The sequence below is a fragment of the Gymnodraco acuticeps genome, unplaced genomic scaffold (assembly GCF_902827175.1).
Source record: "Gymnodraco acuticeps unplaced genomic scaffold, fGymAcu1.1, whole genome shotgun sequence".
Lineage (NCBI taxonomy): Eukaryota > Metazoa > Chordata > Actinopteri > Perciformes > Bathydraconidae > Gymnodraco > Gymnodraco acuticeps.
Genome location: NW_022990317.1, coordinates 975943 through 998896, shown reverse-complemented (window position 1 = coordinate 998896; position 22954 = coordinate 975943). Strand labels below are relative to the sequence as shown.

At 40.5% G+C, this 22954-nt stretch overlaps 1 protein-coding gene across 2 annotated transcripts in view; it reads left to right on the top strand.

Moving 5' to 3' along the window:
- The window catches only part of zgc:77151 (uncharacterized protein LOC337153 homolog), a 45866-nt gene extending 23176 nt beyond the window's left edge, over positions 1–22690 (top strand). The window contains exons 1-13 of one of the 2 annotated variants that reach the window (XM_034223068.1): positions 5417–5569; positions 6364–6401; positions 9632–9739; positions 13114–13318; positions 13927–14151; positions 14799–14896; positions 15446–15593; positions 17693–17745; positions 19038–19135; positions 19248–19431; positions 19991–20188; positions 21219–21750; positions 22127–22690. In XM_034223068.1, the coding sequence (XP_034078959.1) occupies positions 13141–13318; positions 13927–14151; positions 14799–14896; positions 15446–15593; positions 17693–17745; positions 19038–19135; positions 19248–19431; positions 19991–20188; positions 21219–21750; positions 22127–22395 (1983 nt within the window). In that variant the 5' untranslated portion in view covers positions 5417–5569; positions 6364–6401; positions 9632–9739; positions 13114–13140 and the 3' untranslated portion in view covers positions 22396–22690. Of the gene's footprint in view, positions 1–5416; positions 5570–6363; positions 6402–9631; positions 9740–13113; positions 13319–13926; positions 14152–14798; positions 14897–15445; positions 15594–17692; positions 17746–19037; positions 19136–19247; positions 19432–19990; positions 20189–21218; positions 21751–22126 lie in introns of those variants that run through there. The other variant, XM_034223067.1, reaches the window with a different exon arrangement.
- Positions 22691–22954: the final 264 nt, after the last annotated feature.

Genomic DNA, 22954 nt, shown 5'->3' with positions numbered 1-22954 from the left:
TGTGCGGCCGTGAAGCCAGGACAGTAAACAAACATGTCGTCGGTGGTATGGGCGTTGGAGCTATGTGCAACTCAAGGCATATGCTCGAACCGGAGCTGCCTGGACGCTGCAATCATGTTGCGCACTATCCGTGCTGAGTGTGCTGACTTTTCGTACAATGTCCCACTGTCTGGCTTCCTGCATAAGTCAAGTGCTCGGCGCAGTTGTGGCGAAATGTCGCTCCTCTGTTTTCATTTAAACAGCTCCTTATATCCGTTAGCGCAGCTAGCTAGCACCAGATGCTAACAACAACAATGCACGTAAGGTCTCTCTCTCGCTCGCTCGGGCCACACATACACACACCCTCCCGGTCCTCCAGATGGCCAGTCGGTGCCTGCCGGTGAGCGTGGAAGTGTGGTCTGCCACAAGCGGGCGGCAGGAGTGGGGCTGTCAGCATCAGCTTGTAGATGGTATTTTAAACTCGATGCGCTCTAAAACTACGGGGCGGCCAAGGAAAAAAAATACACATGCGTTAATCGCGTTAAAATAATTAGTGGCGTAAACATTTTTTTGTTATTTTTCTTGAGAAGCAGGAAGTTATCGGTATCAGTTTCAAAAAACCAATATCGTGCATCCCTAGTAATTTCATATGGTTCTGAAGTGGGCCTTTTAAGCATAACGGGTATAATTTGATGCCAATACTTGTGTACTTTTGTAAGATTTTGATAGCAGGATTTTTACTTGACTTTACCATAGGTCTAAAACAAGTTTGTTTTACTAAACACTGACTGATATATGTTTAACATGGATATACACAAATCTAGGAAACAGGGCCGAGATGACAGAGGTATTGAAACGTTATGTGAAAATGTTTCCTGCCCTCTGAGATCTGACCTGAGAGGGAAAGGTCTCATGACTTTCTGCCATAGTGTGCACATTACCAGCTCACTGCAGCAGTTTAACCCTTGAGTCGCTTCAAAACTAAAGTTGCTTTGAAAATAAAAATAAAAGTTATTTAAATCTTTTAATCAGTCCTGATCACCAAATAATTTACAATTTTCAGATTTGTAATGCTTACTTTAACACGCTAGTGGGATTAATTGTTCACAGTCTGGGATATGTCAATGCTTAAAGCTGACTGAATTGGCTGAGTTGTTAGTTTTTTGTGAAGGAAATTGTGAAGAAGAAGCCTTCATCACAGTTGGCATAGGGGCATGGTAAAAGACACACTGAGGGAAACACATTAATAACTTAGCTGGACATTGATAAAATAAAACCCCCGTGTTTACGGAAGGGCTCTTTGGATCGATCTCCTTGCTCACGGGATGAGGAGTAGTCGCAGCGTGGCTGCTTCTTGCCCATTCCCAGAGGAAGAAACACTGTCCTACACTCCCCGCCCCTGCTGTAAACCCCAGTATAGGGAGCCAGCAGGTGGGCGTGTGCACGTGAGTGGAAAAAACCGAGTGCTGTCAAAGCACTGTGCGGGTTCAAGAGACACTATTGCCGGCGTGCTGTTGTCAGAAAACACACCTTGCCTGGTATAATAGCTCCGATTAATGCATTTCACCGTTACAATGGGAAATACAGCGTTAATACGTGGGCGCACGGCCCTCGTGAGAGTGGCCGCGGTGCGTTCAGGGACCCCCGCAGGAGAACGGTGGTTTACGTTTGTAAACTCTAGTTCTGGAGTGAGGTGTGTGTGTGTGTGGGAAAAATGCATTCAGTAAAGACTATTGCATTTATCCCAGAGTAAGAGTCATTTCTCTCCACAATTCCACTTTTCCCCATAATGTCCGTTTCAAAGAGACGGCATTGTGACGGCGCGTGCGGCCCCCCTCCCCCGAGGGCGGGCCACGGTGCGTTCAAAGACCTCAGTAGAGAGGTGAGACGAAGGGAGAGGTGCCGGCACGGAGATCCCGTGCCCGCGGCGCCCTCCACCTCTTCGGCCCACCCCGTGGAACCGGCGTGTCGGCACTCACGGGGACGGGCTTTCCGTCTTTACGGATCTGGCTGGCGGGGGGAGAAAATCTCTCCGCCCGGGACGAAGGGGCGAATTCCGCCTCCTCCCTGTATAATGCACAGATCACTACGTTTTCTAATAAGAATGAGGTTGATCTGTATCCAAATCTAAGTGTCTTTTGTTTCCACAAAGGCTACACTTAGGCCTACACACAATGTTAACCGTACAAATTCCCCATTCGGTTAAAGGAGAAAGTGGGGCAGCAGCTGCTGACCAGAAAAGCCGGTCAGGGGCAGTACGGTGGAATGTTGTTGTTGGACGACGACAGTGCGCGTATAAATCGGGGCTCCACCCACTGTACCCATAGAGTCCAGTAGAGGGCGGAGCCTGTGAGAGATATAACGTTGGGTTACGTATTTTAACCCTTGTTATATTAGCACAGGCGGAGCCCTCTACTCAGGGCACTGCCTGTCCTATTCCGCTCGCTGAAGAGAGGTGTAGGATGATAGTCAGGAGGCGAGGCCTCCTTTTATACGGTGTGATGCACGCGCATTCAGATAGGCCCGCCCAAGGCCGGCTACGTCTATAGAAGTCTCAGTGGATGAATGCTTGCATGATAAGGTAGTACCCATAGAGTCCAGTAGAGGGCTCCGCCTGTGCTAATATAACAAGGGTTACAATACGTAACCCAACGTTATAGACATTTACAAGTGCCCATAGTATCAACGAGCATTTCATTTAGCCTAGCTTTAAAAACATGCAGAGGAATGAGATTGCTCAGTTTCAATTTCAATTGCTGAAGATTGTTCCAAGCAAGTGGAGCTGCGCACATAAAAGCTGTCTTACCTAAGACAGTCCTTGCTCTTGGCACAAGTAAGTAGAGGCTCAATCAGTGAAAACACCTGTGCTCAATTGGACTATACCATGTAGTGCATGGGCACGGGTGGCAATTTTCTTGCAAGTATAACAATGTTATTGTTTAAAGCTTCTGTGGTCAGAAAGAGAGAATATGTTGACCTATTTGATCTGTTGTGTTTGGGTAATTTCCCTTGCATTGTGAATGTGTTTGTAGATAAGAATGATATTGGTTAGGGGTATAAATAGTGGATTGTCCTATGGGGAGGGGCTTAACATGTATAAACCCCTGGCCACAAGTGTTTTAGGGGGGTTTTGGTTTTCCTTATGTAAATCCTTGTTACTTTGTGTTTTTCAGCATTGTTGGCTGTTAATAAAAGCACCTAAGGACCATTTTTTTGTGACTCTAGCCAGTTTATTTAATCCCTAGTTTTTTCCATCGACCTTTTTGTAACAGAAATTTCGACTCCACTTCGAGCGATAGAACTATTAATAAAGCACTTATATACTAATAAAGGGCTGGCTTATCTAAAGCCAGTTGAGTAGCACTTGAAATGTTTTGGCTCTATGAAACCTGATGTACTTATATGATTCTGTTTTTCTTCAAGTTTGTATTTTGTTGGTCGAATGCACTTATTGTAAGTCGCTTTGGATAAAAGCGTCAGCTAAATGCAACGTAATGTAAAAAATACATGTAGCTCCATATGGCAAAATCACTGGAGAAAAATTATAAAAAAGACAAAAACATTTTTTAATTGGGAAATGTTTCTGCTTATGGGTCTGAGTTATTGTAAGGGAACAAATGTAACCTTTTGATAACGACATAGACTTTACAATGTAATCATTAAACAAAATGTTATTTCAACATGTATATAATTTAGACCGGCATGCACAACAGGAAACAACTCGGATTAACATCACAGTTACAGTTTAGATACACAGATTTTATGATTTTATGACTTTCCGGAAATCGGGTGGCTTTCACTGAGTTGCAAGTGAAAGTAAAAGTTAACAGCAGAATCACTTCTCTGAATCCACCCTTTTTTAATCTAATCTAACACAAGCGTGAAACACAGGCTCAAAATCAATTTAACAGGAAGTGTCACTACTGTGCTATACTGCTTTATATTTGATTTCTGTTGAGTCTTCATAAATGAAACGGATTTCATTTGAAAAGAGTTGAGACACAGATGATTAATCCACACAAGTTTATACATGTCATAAATTCTTCATAATAATGACTTTGATCATTGGGTAAACAATGGTAGCCATTTTATAAGAGCAGACGTCATTACATTTGCAATTAAAAGATGCAGCCCCTTCTTAAGCTTCATGTGATATCTGAATTTATTTTGAGTCACTATCAGGGGCTGCAGATAAGCCTGTGCCATCAGTCAGAGGAGGTCATTTTAAATATTTAATCTCAAAGTTGTTTACCTTCTACTTCTATATTTTAATACGGTCACTTTTCCAAGAAAACATAGTGTACTTATGTGTTATTAGTAGGGGTGTAACGGTTCACAGAATTCACGGTTCGGTACGGACCTCGGTTTGGGGGTCACGGGTTCGGTACAACAAGAAAAAGCAAAAAAAAGTCCCAAATGCATAATTCCAGGTTTGTTATTTATTTTGCAAGTTTCAGTATACAAATAAGTTTCAAGTTTCATGATTTAACATGTTTGGCGCGTGTTACCATTAGCATACCGCACCGCTTTACAATTCCGGTATATATTTTTTAAATCCTCTGGAGCAGAGAGAGGAGCTGTGGATTATTGTTATTGATTAATGCATCAGTGTTTCTTAGGGTCAAAAACTTTCATAAACAAATTCATCTGTTTATAATTATTCTATTTATAATAATTCCATGTATAATTATTCTCATTATGTAGACTCCTGCACTGCTTTTTTGCACTTCTGGTCAGATGCCTAAACTTACATTTTGTCACTAGTACATGTACTACGTAATGACAATAAAGTTGAATCTGAATCTGAAAAACACTAAACTCACAACTTAAAATGAAAGCGTTTAGTTTATTTAATAAAAGAGCACATGTTCAATATGAAAAGTGACAGTAGATATAGATTAGTTGCAATTTGGTGATATATATAAAAAAACACCTTGAATTTCAGGGGGGGGGGGGCGGGGCTCCGTTGGCGGGGCACAGCACCCCTTCAAGACAATGGTAGGGGAAACACTGCTCTTTTTACTTTAATCTGGGCAGTATTTTTGCCGTCTTAATGCCGTACATTTCCCCCGTTGACAGACAAGTAAAGAAATTATTATTCTGATTTGTAATTTGAATAAATGAAATCCATTAATTGGCTAGCACACAGAACTTCAGCAAGTTTTATCAGCAGTCATGGTCCTCTTTGTTTTGGCGACATTATGGAGGCCTAGATTTGTAAAATCTCGTCTCTAAATTATTTTCTTTTTTTCAGTCTTGAGATTTAACTCGGCTGCAGATGTTGTTTCTGTCTTCAACATTTATGGCAGCAACCTTCTGGTGTGCGATTGTGCTGCAGAGCTTATTAAATGCCAAACTCAAGTTGTGAAAATGCCATGGGTGCCTGTAGAGCTGCACAGTTGACTCTTCCTCATCATCATCTGCTCTTCCTCTCCAGTGGTTGGGTGCCCCCTCCTGCCAGCGAGGCAGCTACGCCTTCTACAAGTCGGTGAGCAGCAGACCTCAGCCCGACGGACCGGCACAGGTGTGGAAGCTCGGCGAGTTTTACTTCATCCGATGTGGACCGCTGGATCCCGTGTGCATCGCTGAGGTGAGATCACCTGCTCAAACGTGCCACGTTACTAATAAGCCCACAAAGAGTTGACTCTGCTCAGAGTTTAGGAGGTCTTTCTTAGCCTATTTCAGCTCTTTGTTTTCTGTCTTCCGATCTGCAAACCTTACCTTGCTTTGGTTCACTCTCACTGCTCTCATGAGTGATTTTGGCCACTGTACACTTCCTATATCTCCATCCTTTACTATGGACTAGCTGTTGAACATAATGGTGCATTTAACAGCTAAAAAGACAGATAATGTCTTCAGGAGTTGGATGAAACCTAAAACAGAGTTCAAATCGGACTTTGGCTGGACAAAAACACTTATTTCCGAAAGGTGAGGTTGCCTTTGCTGTGGTGGTTTTGTGAACAGGCAGCTATTGCTAACACATTAGCCATTATGTACTTTATCAGGAGAATATTTTTCAGATACGTGGTTTTTAGCTTGCTAGTTTTTTGCTGTTTTAAAGTAATGGTTATCAGTCACTTGCGATTGCGGCCCAGAAAGCCTGTATGCTTCTTTGATAAATGCTCGTGGATCATTTCATTGAGGAGTCCAACCAGTTATGTTTGGTTGTGTGGTAACCGGACCTTGGCTGATTTTAAATTGGACAATTAGAGCATTTTGAATGTTAGCTGCGTAGTCACAATGTGGAGTAAAGACGTGGCTTCAGACTGTCGGCACTTTATAGTTGGAGTACTTTTTCCCCCTCTGTAATTATTTTAGAGCTGAAAAGTCGACTATCCAATTAGTCTATTTACCATTTCAGTTTTCTTTTTGTTTTGTTCTTAGCAAAAATGCTAAACATACCTGATTCCAGCCTCTAAAATGTGAGTATTCATTGCTTTATCTTGTTCTGTGTGATCGTAAAGTGAATATATTTAGGTTTAAGACAAAACGGGCAGTATGAAACCGTCATCATTGGCTTGTAGAAATCGTAGTTTTTTCTTACAGTTTTCCAAACATTTACTAATTATTAAGGGGAATAAACAAATCGATAGATTATAAAACATGTCTTAAGATGTACCCCTAGTATTGTTGTTTTATGTCGATGTTGATTTATTTTATTCATTCTATTACTCCATTGAATGATACTCTTATAAGTTGTGGTAAGGAAAGGGCATATTAGTATTAAAACGATTGAATTGAAGCGGCAGACACAGAGATACCCTGACTTGAATTCCCAAGCTCCATAAACATCGGATACTACACTTCCAATAATGCATCTTGATAGTGTCTTTAGTTAGATGCTTTTCCGAGAGCAGCGATGCATCACAGCTTGGCGAAATGATGGCCCCGCCCACTTTCCGCTGAATTCAAAGAATAGGCGCCGATCGGAAAACATTTTTTATCATTTCTTAAGTTGCACGTCAAACAAATATCCAAAGTTGCGATGTTCTTAAATGTTCTTAACTCTTATTTAAAAAAAGGACAATTAAGAAAAGGACCGAGATCTTCGGTAATCTTAATTTTTTCATCTGATAGGCGAAAATCTCAGAATCTGTATTTACTGGCAATCAAATGACAGCGGATGTTTTCCCCCATTAAAGGGCGAGGCATGACTTGGAGGACCTGGATGAGTTGATCTACAGTGTCATTATTCTAGTGTTTTTCACACGAGTAGTACCACCATGACGTTGATCTTAAATGCACATTTTGTTCATGTAACCCACACTATAACAGAACCCTAAATGGGTCACGCTGCTGCTCTCCTGCCTGCTCACACTGCGCTATAGAAGAATAATAGTATGTTTTATTGAGTCTGCATCCCACGGCAAGGCTAAATGTAGTCAATGTAGGTCACAAGCTGTTAATGAGATGGCTTTCAGGTTAGTAGTATTGGAATTTGGAATTTTTTTTATCAAATGTAAAACCTATCTTTTTAATTTGGGTATTTCCGTGGTATTATTGTTGATGTTTGAGTGTTTTATGGTTTTGTGATCCAAGTCGCTCCGTTTTGCTTTCATAACTTGTTGTATGTATTTTACTCCTTATTTTGTACACATTTTTATTGAGTTCATGTATTCTTATCTTGCTTTGTAAAGCACTTTGGGCTGCATCTTGCATGAAAGGTACTGAAAACAGTTATTATTGACAGTGAATATCTTTGTTTAAATGCCTGAATCAAATGCTTTCAGTAATTAAGAGTACAAGTTAAAACAAGCACACAGACCCTTTTAATAAATGTATTATTTATGATGCTCCTCTCTTATGCAACATCTTAGTATTATGAAATAGGAAACACGGTGTAAGAAATAGTTTTGTTGAGATCAATCTAAAGGATACAGCTATGGAATGAATCCTAAATATTTAAGTATAAACAATGCAATCATTTAAAGAAATATCTTATATTTAATAAAACGTTAGAAGAACGATTTTGATAGAGCTACTTTTATGATTCCAGGGGATTTTTATTTCCTAACGTACATTTGCATATTTCACAGCTCTTGATTTCCATCTCTTATATTCCAGTGATATTTCCCTGAAGATTGGCCTTCAGTTAATGCCAGGGATCACGTTGCTCCCTTTGTATTTCATTCTTTTTTGAACTAGTGAGTCATTTATATTAACATTTATTTATTTATATATTTATTGCCTTATTTATTTATTTGTGGATATATTTCATAACCATATTTATTCCGTATCCACTTATTTATTTATACAATGAATATTGAATGAAATGGCTTTCAGTGTGTTCCTCAAAGAATAAATCTCTGCTCGTCATAAGATTTAAATATTTTCTCAAATTTGATTGTATTGGAAAGAAAATGCAGTAAACCCGAACAGTGGAGTGTTTTATCCAAAGTACGAGACTGGGTGAGCATGGTTAATGAATAAAATCGAAAAAAACCTCGTGATTCATCCAAGAAACATGTCTGACCTCAAAACCTGCACAATCTGTTCCCCTCGGTTCAGATCACACTCGCATAACGTTGTCTTTTTCCTCTCCACCCTTCAGCGTTTTCAGGCTCAATCTGACGTCGTAGATTTTGTTTTTGGCCGAATATTTGTCTTTCTGTCGGTCACTTCCTGTTTTTATTTCCTGTTTCCTCATCCCTTATCCTGATTTATACTTAGACCACAATGTTATTTTCGATCTTCAATATTCAGCCCTAATGAGTATCATATTTCTCTTTTGTCCTTGATCGGATTGTGTTTAATCTTTTACGTTTTTAGCAACGTTAGCTGTGTTGGTTTCTCACTCTAGAACAAAATAGGCCTTAAGGGCAACCATAAAATGAGCTTTGACCAAAAATAATGATGATGATAATTTTAGTAATTATAAAAAACAATATTAATTATAATATGAAACCACTTAAGTCCATGCCAAAGCCCATGATTAAATGCAGTATGCTAACATGGCTGTAGACTTTAATCTTAAATCTGAGAAACTTTGCAAATCTCACTCCCTGACATATTGTTCAAGGTTACTGACATTGTAATATAGTACATATAATATGTCCTGGAAATTATACTTTTGTAGTAGAAATGGCATCAGAAATTATAAAGTACCCAAACAATCAAACATTTTCATATTCATGTATTTAGTTATCGGAGAAATAAAACAAAATATGTTGTAATGATAGTTTTGGTTTTCTCCACTGTAAATTGCACATTTTTGGGCAAAATAATAATAATAATTTCAGGATGCCACCTTTGGCTTTGTATGCACAATTTTCATTATGAAGTTGGGGCTGTTTAGTTTTAGTGTCATTGCAGAAACACAGGTTTTATGTCGGCGCTTAATCAAGCGTCACATAATATCCAAAGTACCCAGCGCCAACATTTGGGTTACTCTTTATCTATTAACCCAGCCTGACATGATAAAAAAATGTGGTCTGTTAAGAGTAACTTATTTTTTTTCTGTGTGTAATAATGTACTTTATCAGCTTGAAGGTTCCAGGTTGATCTCTGTTCACAGAATAACTTTTCAAAGTACTTCAAACACTAAATAAATTACTTTTACTGCTTTTCTGAAAACTCAAGTCATGGATATCAGTCGTCCAAGGTTCGCGGACGTCAGTGTGTAAATGTTGCGGTTGTTCTTCTTCGTGTGCAGGTGACTCTGCTGTGGGAGGACCAGACGCGGCGCCACCTGCTGGCCAGCGCCAGACTCTACTTCCTGCCCGAGGACACGCCGAAGGGCCGCACCAGGGAGCATGGAGAGGTGGGTCAAAGGTCACGGGACGTCCTTCTCCTATTTCTTCATGAGGATTTTTCCGTCACGTCTCCTTCCTCTTGTTCCTATCATCTGTAGTACTCTGTTTGTAGCTTTATTGTAAACTCCTGATTTTATTTCAATAAAAAATAACGTCTATAACTATTATCACTTCTAATCAACAACACTTGGTTTGTCTCTCATAAACCCCACAATAACTAAAACATTTAATATACGGATATGACGATCTGGAAATAGGATAACATATTCTGTTACTTCTAATTGAAGACTTTAGCTTTCTTTTTTTTGATTTCAAGACTGCATTTCTAAATTAAGTCATAAATTAATAAAAAATACAATTATCTTAAAGGCAAGGCATTTACTAAATATATAGATTTTTGTACCCCCCAAAAACTGGATCCACAGTTACATGTTTACATTTTATGTAATAAAACTTTAAATGTAACTTTATTTTATTTCAATTACCATTTATAATCAACAACACCAAGTTTATCACACTTATAACCACAGGAACAAAAACACTTCCTTATATGGTCATATATGACGCACTGGAACAAGATTAAAGGTGATGTAGTTACTGATAATTTAAGACATTTTTTTTTATTTGGTCTGCACCATTTAGATTAGAAACAAACATGTCTCTGTTTTAGCTTGTAAGTAAGACTTATTTTAATTTATAATTATACATTAGAATGTTTTTGTTTGGATTTTGTATAAATAATCTGAATCCAACTTTTTTGTCTTACATTTTGTGGAAGTATAAAGTAGCACTATTTGAAGATGCTTTGAATAGTATACAAAGGCAACTTTTACAAAAACTAGAATATTACCTACATTATGAACATTAGGTACTATTCAAAATATGAAGTATGAAAAACAAAAAAGTGATGTCACTCTGTGGACTCGTTATGAGAGGGAACGTCTCCCCAATATAATCTGGGGAACGCTTTAAGAACATCTATTAATAACCTCGTCACAGGGACACGGCCTCCTTTTTTCACCAAACATCTTCGGCCTCGAACTCAATGTCTTCTTGTTGATCAAAATGTACAAACAATAACTTCTCTCAGCTCTCTGTGGTCAGATATGATTGATTTAAATGCTTAATTATTACTGCTAAATTCCTCCAAACTACACACATATAAAGATTTCACATGGAGTAAGAAGTGTTAAATGTGAATGTGTTTTTGATTAACACAGCTCTGCCGGCTGCAGCTCAGCGTTGAGTGAAAATCCTCCTTTGGGATTGAGACTAATGCATTACCCAAATGTAAATCCTTGATAATGACGTGACTTAAACCAAACTTTCCACATTTTGAATTTAGATATTCCACTGTTGAAGTCTCTATGCTGAGGTTTTGAGTTGCCTGGTAGAAAAATAAGCCTTCTAAAATTGTTTACACAAATAAGTGCTCAGTTTCTTTAAAAAATGGTTTGTTTCTAAAAAAGTAAGAGCAAAGCTCTAAGAGATTAAAAAGTTTTAACATACAGGAACAAAACCTATAATCTGGAAATTAACATCAGTTGAGACTTTAATTTTGTGTTGAGCTCATATTACAAAATACATTTTCCTCCAGGGATGAATAAAGTATTTCTGATTTCGAACAAAGACTGTAGCAGCACTTTTCCATTAGCCACGTTAACTTAAAACTGTATGAATTGTGGTATTGCAACCGCCCAAATTATATGATACACGAACAACAAAAACAGATTTTCATTATGTATTTTGTGTATGCAAACAGTACGGATGTACGTGTTCAGTTGCATGTAAAGCAGGGAGATGAAATCAGATCAATCGGTCACTCATGACGCACGTTAGTGTAAGGTGTGAACTGACACACTAAGAGCCGTCCACTAATCAACAAAAGACACGGAGCGTTATGGAAGCCATGGATAATTATTATAAAGACACTGGTGCCTCATCGACAAAATGCCATCACTTACACGGATAGATACAAATAGTATTGTAACATTAAAAGTCTTAAAAGGTCTTTATTACGACCACCATTATGGCTTTTACATATTGTTATAACACCCATGTTATATATTAACACACCCCATGTTACACCCTTATTACAGCTGTATTCGACCCATGTTACCCCGATTTTACACATGGAAATAGCCTGTTGGATGACTGCATCCCCTCTGATACAAAAACATTTAAGGGTAAATGAAAGAAGCACATTTCCAAAAGGGAGTTTTGTCTGAAGAATGAAGAGTTTATCAGGAGAGCAGAACATCTTCCTTCTCAGACATGTTTCGACTGCACCTTGGCCAATAAATCAAAAGAAGCTCCTCCCTTCTAAATGTAGCACTTCAAATGTGTGGCTTATTTAAAACCAATGCAGTAAGGCAAGGCAAGGCAAGGCAAGGCAAGTTTATTTATATTGCACTTTTCAACACAAGGCAATTCAAAGTGCTTTACAAAAAATGAAAGAGATTAAGAAAATGGCATTTAAAATCAGTCATTAAAAAGAAAAGCTAATAAAATAAACATTAAAAGAAAAAAGTACATGGATAAAAGTTACAGTGCAGTTTACAGTAGCACTTCACTTTTAACCTAATTGTACTTGCAGGTTTCTTGCTGTTTTGATTAGAGGGTGAAAGGGACAGGCCTTGATTTAGAGCTTGAAATAATGTTTATTCATGACTTTAAAAAGCCACTTTATGTAAAAATCTCCTTGGCCCTTTGCGGTGTTAATGAGCTCCCACCTGGCTGCAGCCCAGAGGAGGAGGAGGAGGGTTTTTGGGGGGGGTTGGGCCCTGTTTCTCAGCCTGGAGGACCGAACAGGATCCCGGCTGACAAACTGGAATGGAGGACACGTCAGCAGCTTGACTTTAGACCACAGAAATAAACATCAATTAAAAGAAGATATATTTATTAGGTACTACTGACATCTCCTGTTTAATTAGTCTTTCAAAAATAAAACAGGAAACCAAAGACAGACTAAATAAAACATGGAAAACTAAAACGAATCATAACATATATGTTCATCAAACATCATAAACACACACAACATTGACATCCGGGAAACAGAGGTACATACAAAGAGAAAGATAAAGGTAACATTTCAAGTAAAACATTTATCAGATACACATTTGGTGTCCTAATTCTTTTTTTATATTTTTAATAGTGGTGCGATATTGTTGTAATTCTAAATTCTAAATATAGGAATAACAGACAAACAACCAAAGGCTAAATTCACCATCTCACTTTTTCAAAAATGCTTCACTGTAAAGGTATTTGTGCTCTCAGCTGTGAAAAAACAACAAATTGAACACTTTTTGATCCGGTGCCTGTTTTGAGTACACACGGAACAGAAGTGAAATGTTTCTACATCGAACTCTTTGTGTGTTTTTAGGATGAGGTTCTGGCGGTGTCCAGGAAGATGGTGGTGCGGGTGGAGGACCTGGTGCAGTGGGGGTGTGCGGAGCCGTCAGGTTGGAGCAGTTCTTTGAAAACACCAGCAGCCTGCGGGATTAACGGCCTCCACAAGCCTCCACAGAGCAGCGACGAAAATGTCTGTGAGGAGACGACCAGCGAACCTCTGGTAGTCAAAATTGAAGGTAAGAAACACACTGAGACCCCGTAGTGAAGATACTAATCCGATGGTGCAAGGTTACCAATTTCACGATTCAAGTTTAAAAGGTTTTATTGTCAGTTGCATAACAGCTAACTAGCAGATAAGTACTCCATGGTAAAAAAAAAGTAGCAGTGTATTTGTTATTAGGAAAAGTGACCATATTGAATTAAGAGCTAGCTGGTATTGTGCCAATTGTAAATAAACGGAGACAAAAAATATGCTTGAAATTGCAGGAGGGTATATTGCACAAGGTTTTATATTTACAGACAGTGTTTTTTCCATCAGGGGTATTCCTGTCTATATGTGTGGTGGTTATATAATGTTAGGCTCTGGATGAGTTCATTTGAGACATCTTTAAAGCAAGCTTCATGATGGGAACTGAAGGGCAATTGAAAGAACAGGAACAAGTCAAAAAAATAAATAATAAGTGAATGAAAACATTTTCGTCTTGAACATTTAAACTCAGATTAGTAAGTGGAATCATTTGGTATTGATGGAATTAGTTCCATAGAGGTGGATATTATGCTAAATACATACAGCAGCAACATTTAGAGGAGGCTTGCTTCACATGTTTCCGTCCTCTCCTCTCAGACGACCCTCGACAGGGAATAACGATCCTCAGCTACCCGCAGTACTGCCGCTTCCGCTCCCTGCAGAGCCGCATCCTGGAGGGGGCGAGGGGCCCGGGGCTGCAGGAGCCCCACCTGCTGGCCCTGGGAGGCGTTCAGGTGTTGCCCCACATCCGGCTGATGTACTGCAGGGACACCTTCAACCACCCCACGCTGGAGAACAGCGCCGGCTTCTCCTGGCAGTTCAGTGAGTGTTTCAGATACATAAACATATTTTTTTAACGTGGGAATTATAACGATTGACCAATGTGGAGTTCCCCAGGGCGGATTTCCATTAGTAGTTATCAAAGATTCAAAGGCTTTATTGTTATAGGCACAGTAGCTACAGTGTAGATATGGCAATGAACATATTAAGTCCCAAGCTCTTCCAACAATGCAGCATAAATATATGTAAGACATAAAACAATTAAACACATTTAAAAAATAAATAAAAGTTGTTTTGTTAATCAAATGTCAAATATATCAAGCTTATTTAACCATTTATTAGATGTAAGAAAATCACATTTGTATTTCTGAAGGAAAAGCTTTAAACTGTTTATGTTTTATTAGACATAATGAATGTTTGTACATTTAGGTCAACCACCTTAGTCCTTAACTGAAGGTGAAGTGAGATAATTAAATACGGGCATGTTGCACCTAAAATGGGACTAAAAGCTGATAAAAGATACGTATGATAAAAGAGTACACCTTATGAATTCAATTTGCATGCACCTACACACATGCAGCTTATCAAGGACCCCCTGCCCTTCTCAATGATTCTTTAGAATAAAATAGTTATTTTTTTCATTCTTCGAGTCCTTACAAGTTGTTTTTAATGTTTTTTTTGTCCTGCAGGTTGTCCGTCTCTTAGTCTACGAGGGCGACCTCGCAAGAGGAAAGCCAGAGACTCTCCGACCTCCGGCCAATCAGATTCCTGGATCGAGAGGATGAAGGTTTGTTCTTTATCTGTATTAATCTTACCTGTGCGTGTATTTTTATCCATTTTATTTTGGGTTATTTTTTAAAGGGTTTACAGGTGTTTATTTAACAAGCGTGTTAGGAATTCTTCATCTTCATAGAATCTTACTTTGAAATAAGATCTTATTTTGGAATAAGGGTTGTTTATTTTCCCTGTTTAAGCCGTTTGAACTTTAGGTTTCTGCCGTTGCTACAGTGCAGAAGTCCTTCGGAGAAGTCACTGACGATAAACTTCTGATGCTTCTTCCATTCTTATAGTTAATCTCCATTATTCATCCAACCTGCTGTATCGTATGGACCTAATTCAAAAACCCTTAAATCCATCTGATGACTCACTGACCGGAGCCCTGTAGTGGTCGCTTACACAACATCATCAGTTTAAATACCCAATACCCAGTTTTGATATACATTATGAGCTTTATATTATTTCTACTTCCATTATTGGTATTTTTTTGTGAACCGGTTCATCTTTCAGCATCTCTTTGTGTTTCTGTTGTAACTGTGGATGTCCCCCCCCCCCTCAGGAGAACGTGATGGGCAGCGTGGAGGTGGGCTGTGAGGGCAGCTGGCTCCCTCACCCTGAGGAGCAGACGTTCCTGGATCAGCTCTTCGCCCACATGGAGCGCCTCGGCTCACCCGTCCACAAAGTCCCCAACCTCGGCTTCAAGAAGAGTGAGTTTTCTATCTGTATTTCACTATGTCTTTCTTTTTCTTTCTCAGTCTCTTTCTTTCATTTCTGTCTCTCCTTTTAGTTTAGACTTTTTAGTGGGACTTATTAAACTTAACAGTAGAGAAACCCAGGGTTTCCCGCACTTAGACTTTACTTGGGCGGCCCGCCCAGGTATATTAACGGCCGCCAAAGTATATTTCGCGACCCATTTAGGTGTAATCTTTATTTATCCGTCCGCGAGCACGACGCCATCTGCGATCGATTAACTAACCCTCCTGTACCTGTTCGCGCAGTAACTCCGCTGCGAGGCTCCGGCAAACAGTTCATGAGCGTGCTCCACTAGCCCCCTCCGACACATGTGTCTGGAGCGGCTGCAGCAGAGAACTCCTGCTCGACTGGTTTCATTATCACATGTTCAGGCGTTGTATCTGATCTCTGCTTTCAATTCTAGTTTACCCACTGCAGAGAATCTTATTAAACGGCAATAACAAATTGTAGCTATAAAACTTATTAATCCTGCTCTTTTTATTTAGTTTATTACCTTAAAATAGCATTATGTATCACAATCAGATCATAACACCACCATTTAATTCTACTATTCATACATTAAAATATGTTTGACCTTTAGTCCTTTAAACCTCCATATTCTTAACTATCTTGAATGAAAACCCTGACAATATTACATTTATAATCGCGTTTTGTGTTGTTTTTAGTCAAATTGGGTGAGCATGTTAGGCTTTGCTTCACCATCCATAATTGAGTTAGCGGATAATATAGCTAGATAGCTAGATAATATTCTTTAAAGCCTCTGTGTTTGAAGATGTGAATATACGGCAGCTGAAATCATAATGTGGTCCTGCTCTCTGTTTGCCCGCTCTCTGATCGGGTTCCTTATCATTTAAGTGAAACCCTGAAAGTATAAACACAGGGGGCTTTGTTTCATCCACATCTTTAGAGGCAGCAGAAACTAAAATCCTGCACATTTACATTTCTCTGCAGGTTTTATCCCATTTGTTTAGTCAAATGAAATAAAACGAGTTATAACTTATATCAGCTCGGTGTTTATTATATTTGCATGTCTCATCTGTTTCAGTTTAAACTAGGGCTGTCAATTTAACGCAAAAAAAAATTAACGCCACTAATTATTTTAACGCGATTAACGCATGTGTATTTTTTTTCCTCGGCCGCCCCGTAGTTTCAGAGCGCATCGAGTTTAAAATACCATCTACAAGCTGATGCTGACAGCCCCGCTCCTGCTGCCCGCTTGTGGCAGACCACACTTCCACGCTCACCGGCAGGCACCGACTGGCTGTTGGGAGGACCGGGAGGGTGTGTGTATGTGTGGCCCGAGCGAGCGAGAGAGAGACCTTACGTGCATTGTTGTTGTTAGCATCTGGTGCTAGCTAGCTGCGCTAACGGATACAAGGAGCTGTTTAAATGAAAACATTTCGCCACAACTGCGCCAAGCACTTGACTTTATGCAGGAAGCCAGACAGTGGGACATTGTACGAGAAGTCAGCACACTCGGCACGGATAGTGCGCAACATGATTGCAGCGTCCAGGCAGCTCCCGTTCGAGCATATGCCTTGAGTTGCACATAGCTCCAACGATCCATCTCACACACACACACACACACACACACACACACACACACACACACACCACACACACACACACACACACACACACACACACACACACACACACACACACACACACACACACACACACACACACACACACACACACCACACACACACACACACACACACACACACACACACCATTTGTATTGTATGAGAGGTTCCAGGTTGAATTGAGGCGAATATTTGTAATGTTCAGAGGTTGTTGTGTTTAATATTCATGAGAATATTTGTCATTGTTCAAATGATAATAAACATTGGCATAAAGCATATTTGTCCACTCATGTTGATAAGAGTATTAAAAACTTGAATAATATTCCTCTAAGGTACATTTAGAACAGATAAAAAATGTGCGATTAATCGCGATTAACTATGGACAATCATGCGATTAATCGCGATTAAATATTTTAATCGACTGACGGCCCTAGTTTAAACATGTCCGCCCTCTCTCTCCTCAGTTGACCTCTTCAAAATGTACTCTGTGGTCAAGCGGCTCGGAGGCTACAAAAAGGTGAGTCACTTGTAGTCATTTAGTCTTAAGTCTAGGAGAATGGTTTGCTATTTTAGTTTTTTTCCGAAATGTTGCATTCAAAGATTGAAACCACTCTTATGTCTATGTGCTAAAGCAATTCAGCTACCACCAGTAGCATATTAGCTTAGCAAGAAGACTGGAAACGGCTTGCCATTTCACTTTCTTATTTTTTTAAACTATTTTAAAAAGAGCCAGGCTTGCTTGTTCTCTAAGTTTCCAATCTTAATGATAAGCTAAGAAAAAAGATCAGCTAGCTGGAGCATTAAGTCTACAGACATCTAAATGTTAGCCTAACAAGTTAGCATGATGTGAAACTGTACTTTTAATAACAATGATAGTACTCTGTTGTTATGTACAGTTTAAGCAAGATGATTAAAAAATTGAACTGCTACAAAAAAGGGAGAGTTATTTTCAGTACAGATAAGTCAATAGTACCTTTTAATTAACTGACGGATTTAACTGTGTAAAATGAATGAAATAGTGGAGTTTTGCCAGAAACAATCTCAGCTGTTTACAGTAAATGAACACGCAACAAAAGCAGCTTTACATTAAATGTAAACAGGCCAGTGTGACAGAAACGGGCGGTGAGTTTTCAGCTCAGTGCTGCTCTGTTTCACAACAAAAGGCCCGTTCAACACACCCTCTGGAGACCGAGCCTTGTACTGAACAATACTGTGTTATACAACGTAGTGTTACAACCATAATGACGCTCTATGTGTGAGTGGTGTGGTTGAAACAATTGCACACATTATACAATGTGACACCACTCTGGTCATGACACAAGTTTTACTGTTATTATTATTAATATTATTTTGTATGGATTTATTTATTTTGTCTTGTTATTTATATTTACAAATATGTTTTTATTATTACCATTATAAATGTTTACAACTACTAGTTTAATTGCCATATTCACCATGTGTTTTTATTTGTATTAACCGTATTTAGTAGTAGATCTTATTATTATTATTTTTTTATAGTACGATTAATAATTATGATTAAAAAAAAACACACTTTAAAACATAAAAAAGAAAAATTCCATCAAAAAGGTATTTCATTTAAAATCAACCCAATCCTAAAATAGCTACAGTCACTCTTGATTCAACTCCTCATTCATAATTAATAACAACACATTTCATATTTTATTAGTTTTTTGGTACGGTTAATACAAAGTTATCCATATTATTGATATTAAGCATACAAACTTATTTTTCTCTGCATTTTAGGCGTTCAAAGCTGATCATCTTGATGTTTTTGTGTGTGTGTCACAGGTGACAGTGGACCGTCTCTGGAAAATAGTTTATAACGAGCTGGGAGGATGCGCCGGCAGCACCAGTGCTGCGACCTGCACCAGGAGACACTATGAAAGGTCAGAAAAAGAAAAGAATCCTGAAGAAATACATCATTTAGACTCAAAATGAGAAAATATGGTCCTAATTTCAAATGCCGTGCTCTAAGCTTCCTGTTACTGTGTGTCTCAGGCTGATGCTTCCTTATGAAGAGCACCTCAGAGCAGGAGGAACTGAATTCAAAATCCCAGAGTGCCCCATGCCTCAAAAACCCAGAGCGATCAGAGGAAGAAAACCACTTCAGAGAGGAAGGAAACCAGGACCCAAATCCCAAGAGAAGAAGATGGCGACCGCTGCTGCTGCTTGTGCTCGTACTGTAAGTGACACACCAACAGAAACAGTAGTTCACTTACTTTACCTCTGGTTGTACTACCAAATTTCACATTTGACATTTTCATTCAGAAATCATCATGTTCTTGCCAGCTTTGGCTCTTTACCTCAGGTCAGAACAATATGACATTATGTGTCTCGATATGTAATCCGAGAAATATCTGAATGTACCTTTTAACCCCAGATATTGGAAATCTACTTTGACAGGCAGACAAGTCTTCGGGTCTTCAGGTGCATTACGTGTTGAAAGATATTTACAATATTGAATATTTGATAATAATATTAACTATTGTTTCAATAAGTACTAATTAAAGTGTTCTGGCGTTTTGCTGCTTTCATTGTACTGTACAATGTTGCTCTCCAAAGGTCATATAAGCATGCTTTATCTTTGCACTTCAGCACTTGTTGCTGCATTATCTTTTTGTTCAGTTTACTCAGCTGTTAATTGTTATGTGTTAATGGCTGTGTAAAGCACTTTGAATTGCCTTTGTGTCTGAAATGTGCTATATAAATAAACCAACCTCTGACTTTGATCTCTCTGACAGATCATGACCCCGAACGGCACTTTGGTGGTGAAGAGAGGACGAGGTCGGCCGCCCGGCACGCGCAATAAATCCACGCTGATCGCTCAGGCCAAGATGGTGGCTCAGCAGCAGGCTAGGATCAAATTAGAGGCGGAGTCTCAGCTGCTGAGTCCTCTGCTGCAGGGTGGAGGCGCTCTAACCCTCATCAGCACACACAGGGTAACGCCTCAGCTTTTCAGGAATACTAAATCAGATCTCTTTGAATTTTTCTTTAAATCGGTTTGAATTAGCTTTTGGATTAGATGGTGCATCCAAAGACACAGAACGGTTTCTTTTAAAGAGAAGAGCAAATATAGTTGTAATAAAATAATTTTGTCACAGGAGAGATTTGCCTCTAGTATGGAACCTAGGTATGTAATTTCATCTTTCCTTGTGACAATATTGTCACCCACTGTAACTGAGAAGCCGTCGGTCTTGCTGAGTTTGTTTTTTGAACCGAAGAGAATGGACTCTGTTTTACCCAGGTGTAATGATAATTTGTTATCGGCGAGCCAGGTGCAGATTCTGCCGAGTTCCGAGCTGAGGGTTTTTTTCAACCTGCAACTTGTTCCTGTCAGAGACCAGCAGGGCTGTCCGCGAACAGGAACAAGTTGCAGTCACAAGCTGACGACATGTCATTGGCATAAATTAGGAACAGTAACGGTCCTAGTATGCTTCCTTGTGGAACACCACAGCTCACTGGGAGGGGGGGGGGGACAGAGTACCGTTTACCTCCACCATCTGTTCTCTCCCCTCCAGGTAGGATTGCATCCAGCTCACTGATAGACTATCAAAACCAATTGCTTTTAGCTTGTCAATCAGAATGGAGTGATTGACAGTGTCGAAGGCCTTTTGTAGGTCCAGCATGACCATGCAGCAGTACTTGCCCGCGTCCACCTCTTGTTTGATGTGGTCGTTCAAATAGAGATTTTAAATGTATATATATTAAACCTTTATACATATACGTTCACCTGTTTAGAGTTTAACTTATGTCATTTTTGTTATTTCTATTCATACTAATACTACATGTTTATTCTTATTTTATTTGTATTCTTATTATCCCATGTGTACTATCTTTGTTTCTGTCTTATTCTGTTGCTGCTACAACACCTGCATTTTCCTACAGGGATCACTAGAGGTCCATCTGATCTCTGATGAAACCTCTCTAAACACTAACCGTGACCTCCCTCCTCTTCCTCCCCCTCTGCAGCCCATCCAGCCGGTCATCCTCGTCAACATGCCCCTCACCCCGGACCTCTCCCCCATGTCGGCCCCCTTCCTCCCCTTCCAGCCCAAACCAAAGGAGCTGAATTCGGACCGGCGGGAGTCAGCCCCCCCCCTCCTCCTCTCCACGCTGCCTCGCCACTTTGTCGGAGGATCTCTGGGCGGTTTCAGCCCCATCAAAGGCGTCTGCCCTCTGGACGTCTTCAGGAACCGCATCAGCCTCCAGAGGGGCCCGGAGAGCCCTGCCCTGACGCCTCAGGACCCCCCCGCCCAGCACCATCCCACCGTCTACACACTCCAGCCCAAAAGTGGAAGCCCGGACACGCCAACACACCCCAGCAGGGAGCAGCTCCAGCCTCAGCCCCACCCCCCACCCGCCGCACCAGCAACACAACCACTGCTCGGGGTGCGTGGTGGACGAGGCGGCCCCGCAGAGGGGGGTCAGTCGGGACGTCAGGAACCGGCCCCCCCTGCCCCCCCTCCGTGTCCTGCCTCTGAACCTGGACTGCAGCGTTCAGGTGTGCAAGCTACTTTAAGCTAGCTTTAATATATGAGTAATGCATGTGATGTCAGAATCAGAATTCCTCTATTAGTTCCACAGCGGGGGAATGTACAATGTTTGGGAAAAGTGACATGGCAAGCTATAATAAAGTAGCTAGTATGTTCAATATAGAGAAAGCACACATTAGAGATAAGAAAAGTAGCAGCATTTAAATAGATAGATCTAGATGATTATTAAGGTTTGAAATGCTTTGCACAGTAGAATTGCCCCAGAAAAGTGTATATATGGCACATTACAGGCGTGTGGCGCAAGAATCTCTGTTTTATTTAGTTACACAAGACAAACGTGTTTTGTGATATTGGGCTATATGAATAAACGTTTGGTTTGTGCAGGTGTGCCAGCTGATGAGGACTCGTCTGGGCTCGTCTCAGTTCCAGACCTTCACCCGCCGCCTGTCCGAGGCTCTGTCCCAGGACCTGAGCAGCAAGCCCCCCTGCTCGCCCATCACTCCGCCCCCCGAGCAGGCGCTGCCTCTCAATCTCAGCAAACGCTTCGTGGTGAAGAGACCGAGCGCCGAGGGACCGGAGTCGAGTCACGGGGACGTCAACGGGAACGCCGATCAACCTCTGTCCAAGAGACTGTGCACGGAGACGGCGGATAACTTCGGTCTGGGGGGCCGATCCGGCTCGGGGAGCAGCGGCGGGGAGGGGGAGCAGGAAGTGGAGATGAGGAACCAGGAGGAACCAGCAGATCTCAGCTCGCCCAGCAGGATCAGAGCCTTCCTGCTCAGCCTGCCGCCCTTCCAGGTGAAATTCGAGGAGGATCTGAACGGGACGAGGTTTGGGAAGTTTCTCCCTCCAGGACCTATGGAAACCCAGAGGTCCGCCACAGAGACAAGAGAGGGAGGCGTGGCGGTAAAGAAGGAGGACGAGGTGTTTGAAATGGAGCGATGTGAAACTGAGAGGAGCAACAAACAGGAGGAGAAGGATCACCTCTCCGCTCCGACAGAGCTAAAGAGAGCCGGGCCCTCAAACACTGACACACACTGTTTTTAGCATTGATTCACTCTGTTGATATTAGCATTTTGTGAGCAGAACACTGACTGAAATATATGGGAATGTTTTGGTTTTGGAATGTGGAAAGATGTATCCGCTGTGGGGCTTGGAGTTGGTTTTGGACGCCGGGCACTTCAGTGTGGATCCGGCTCAGGGTAAAGCCTG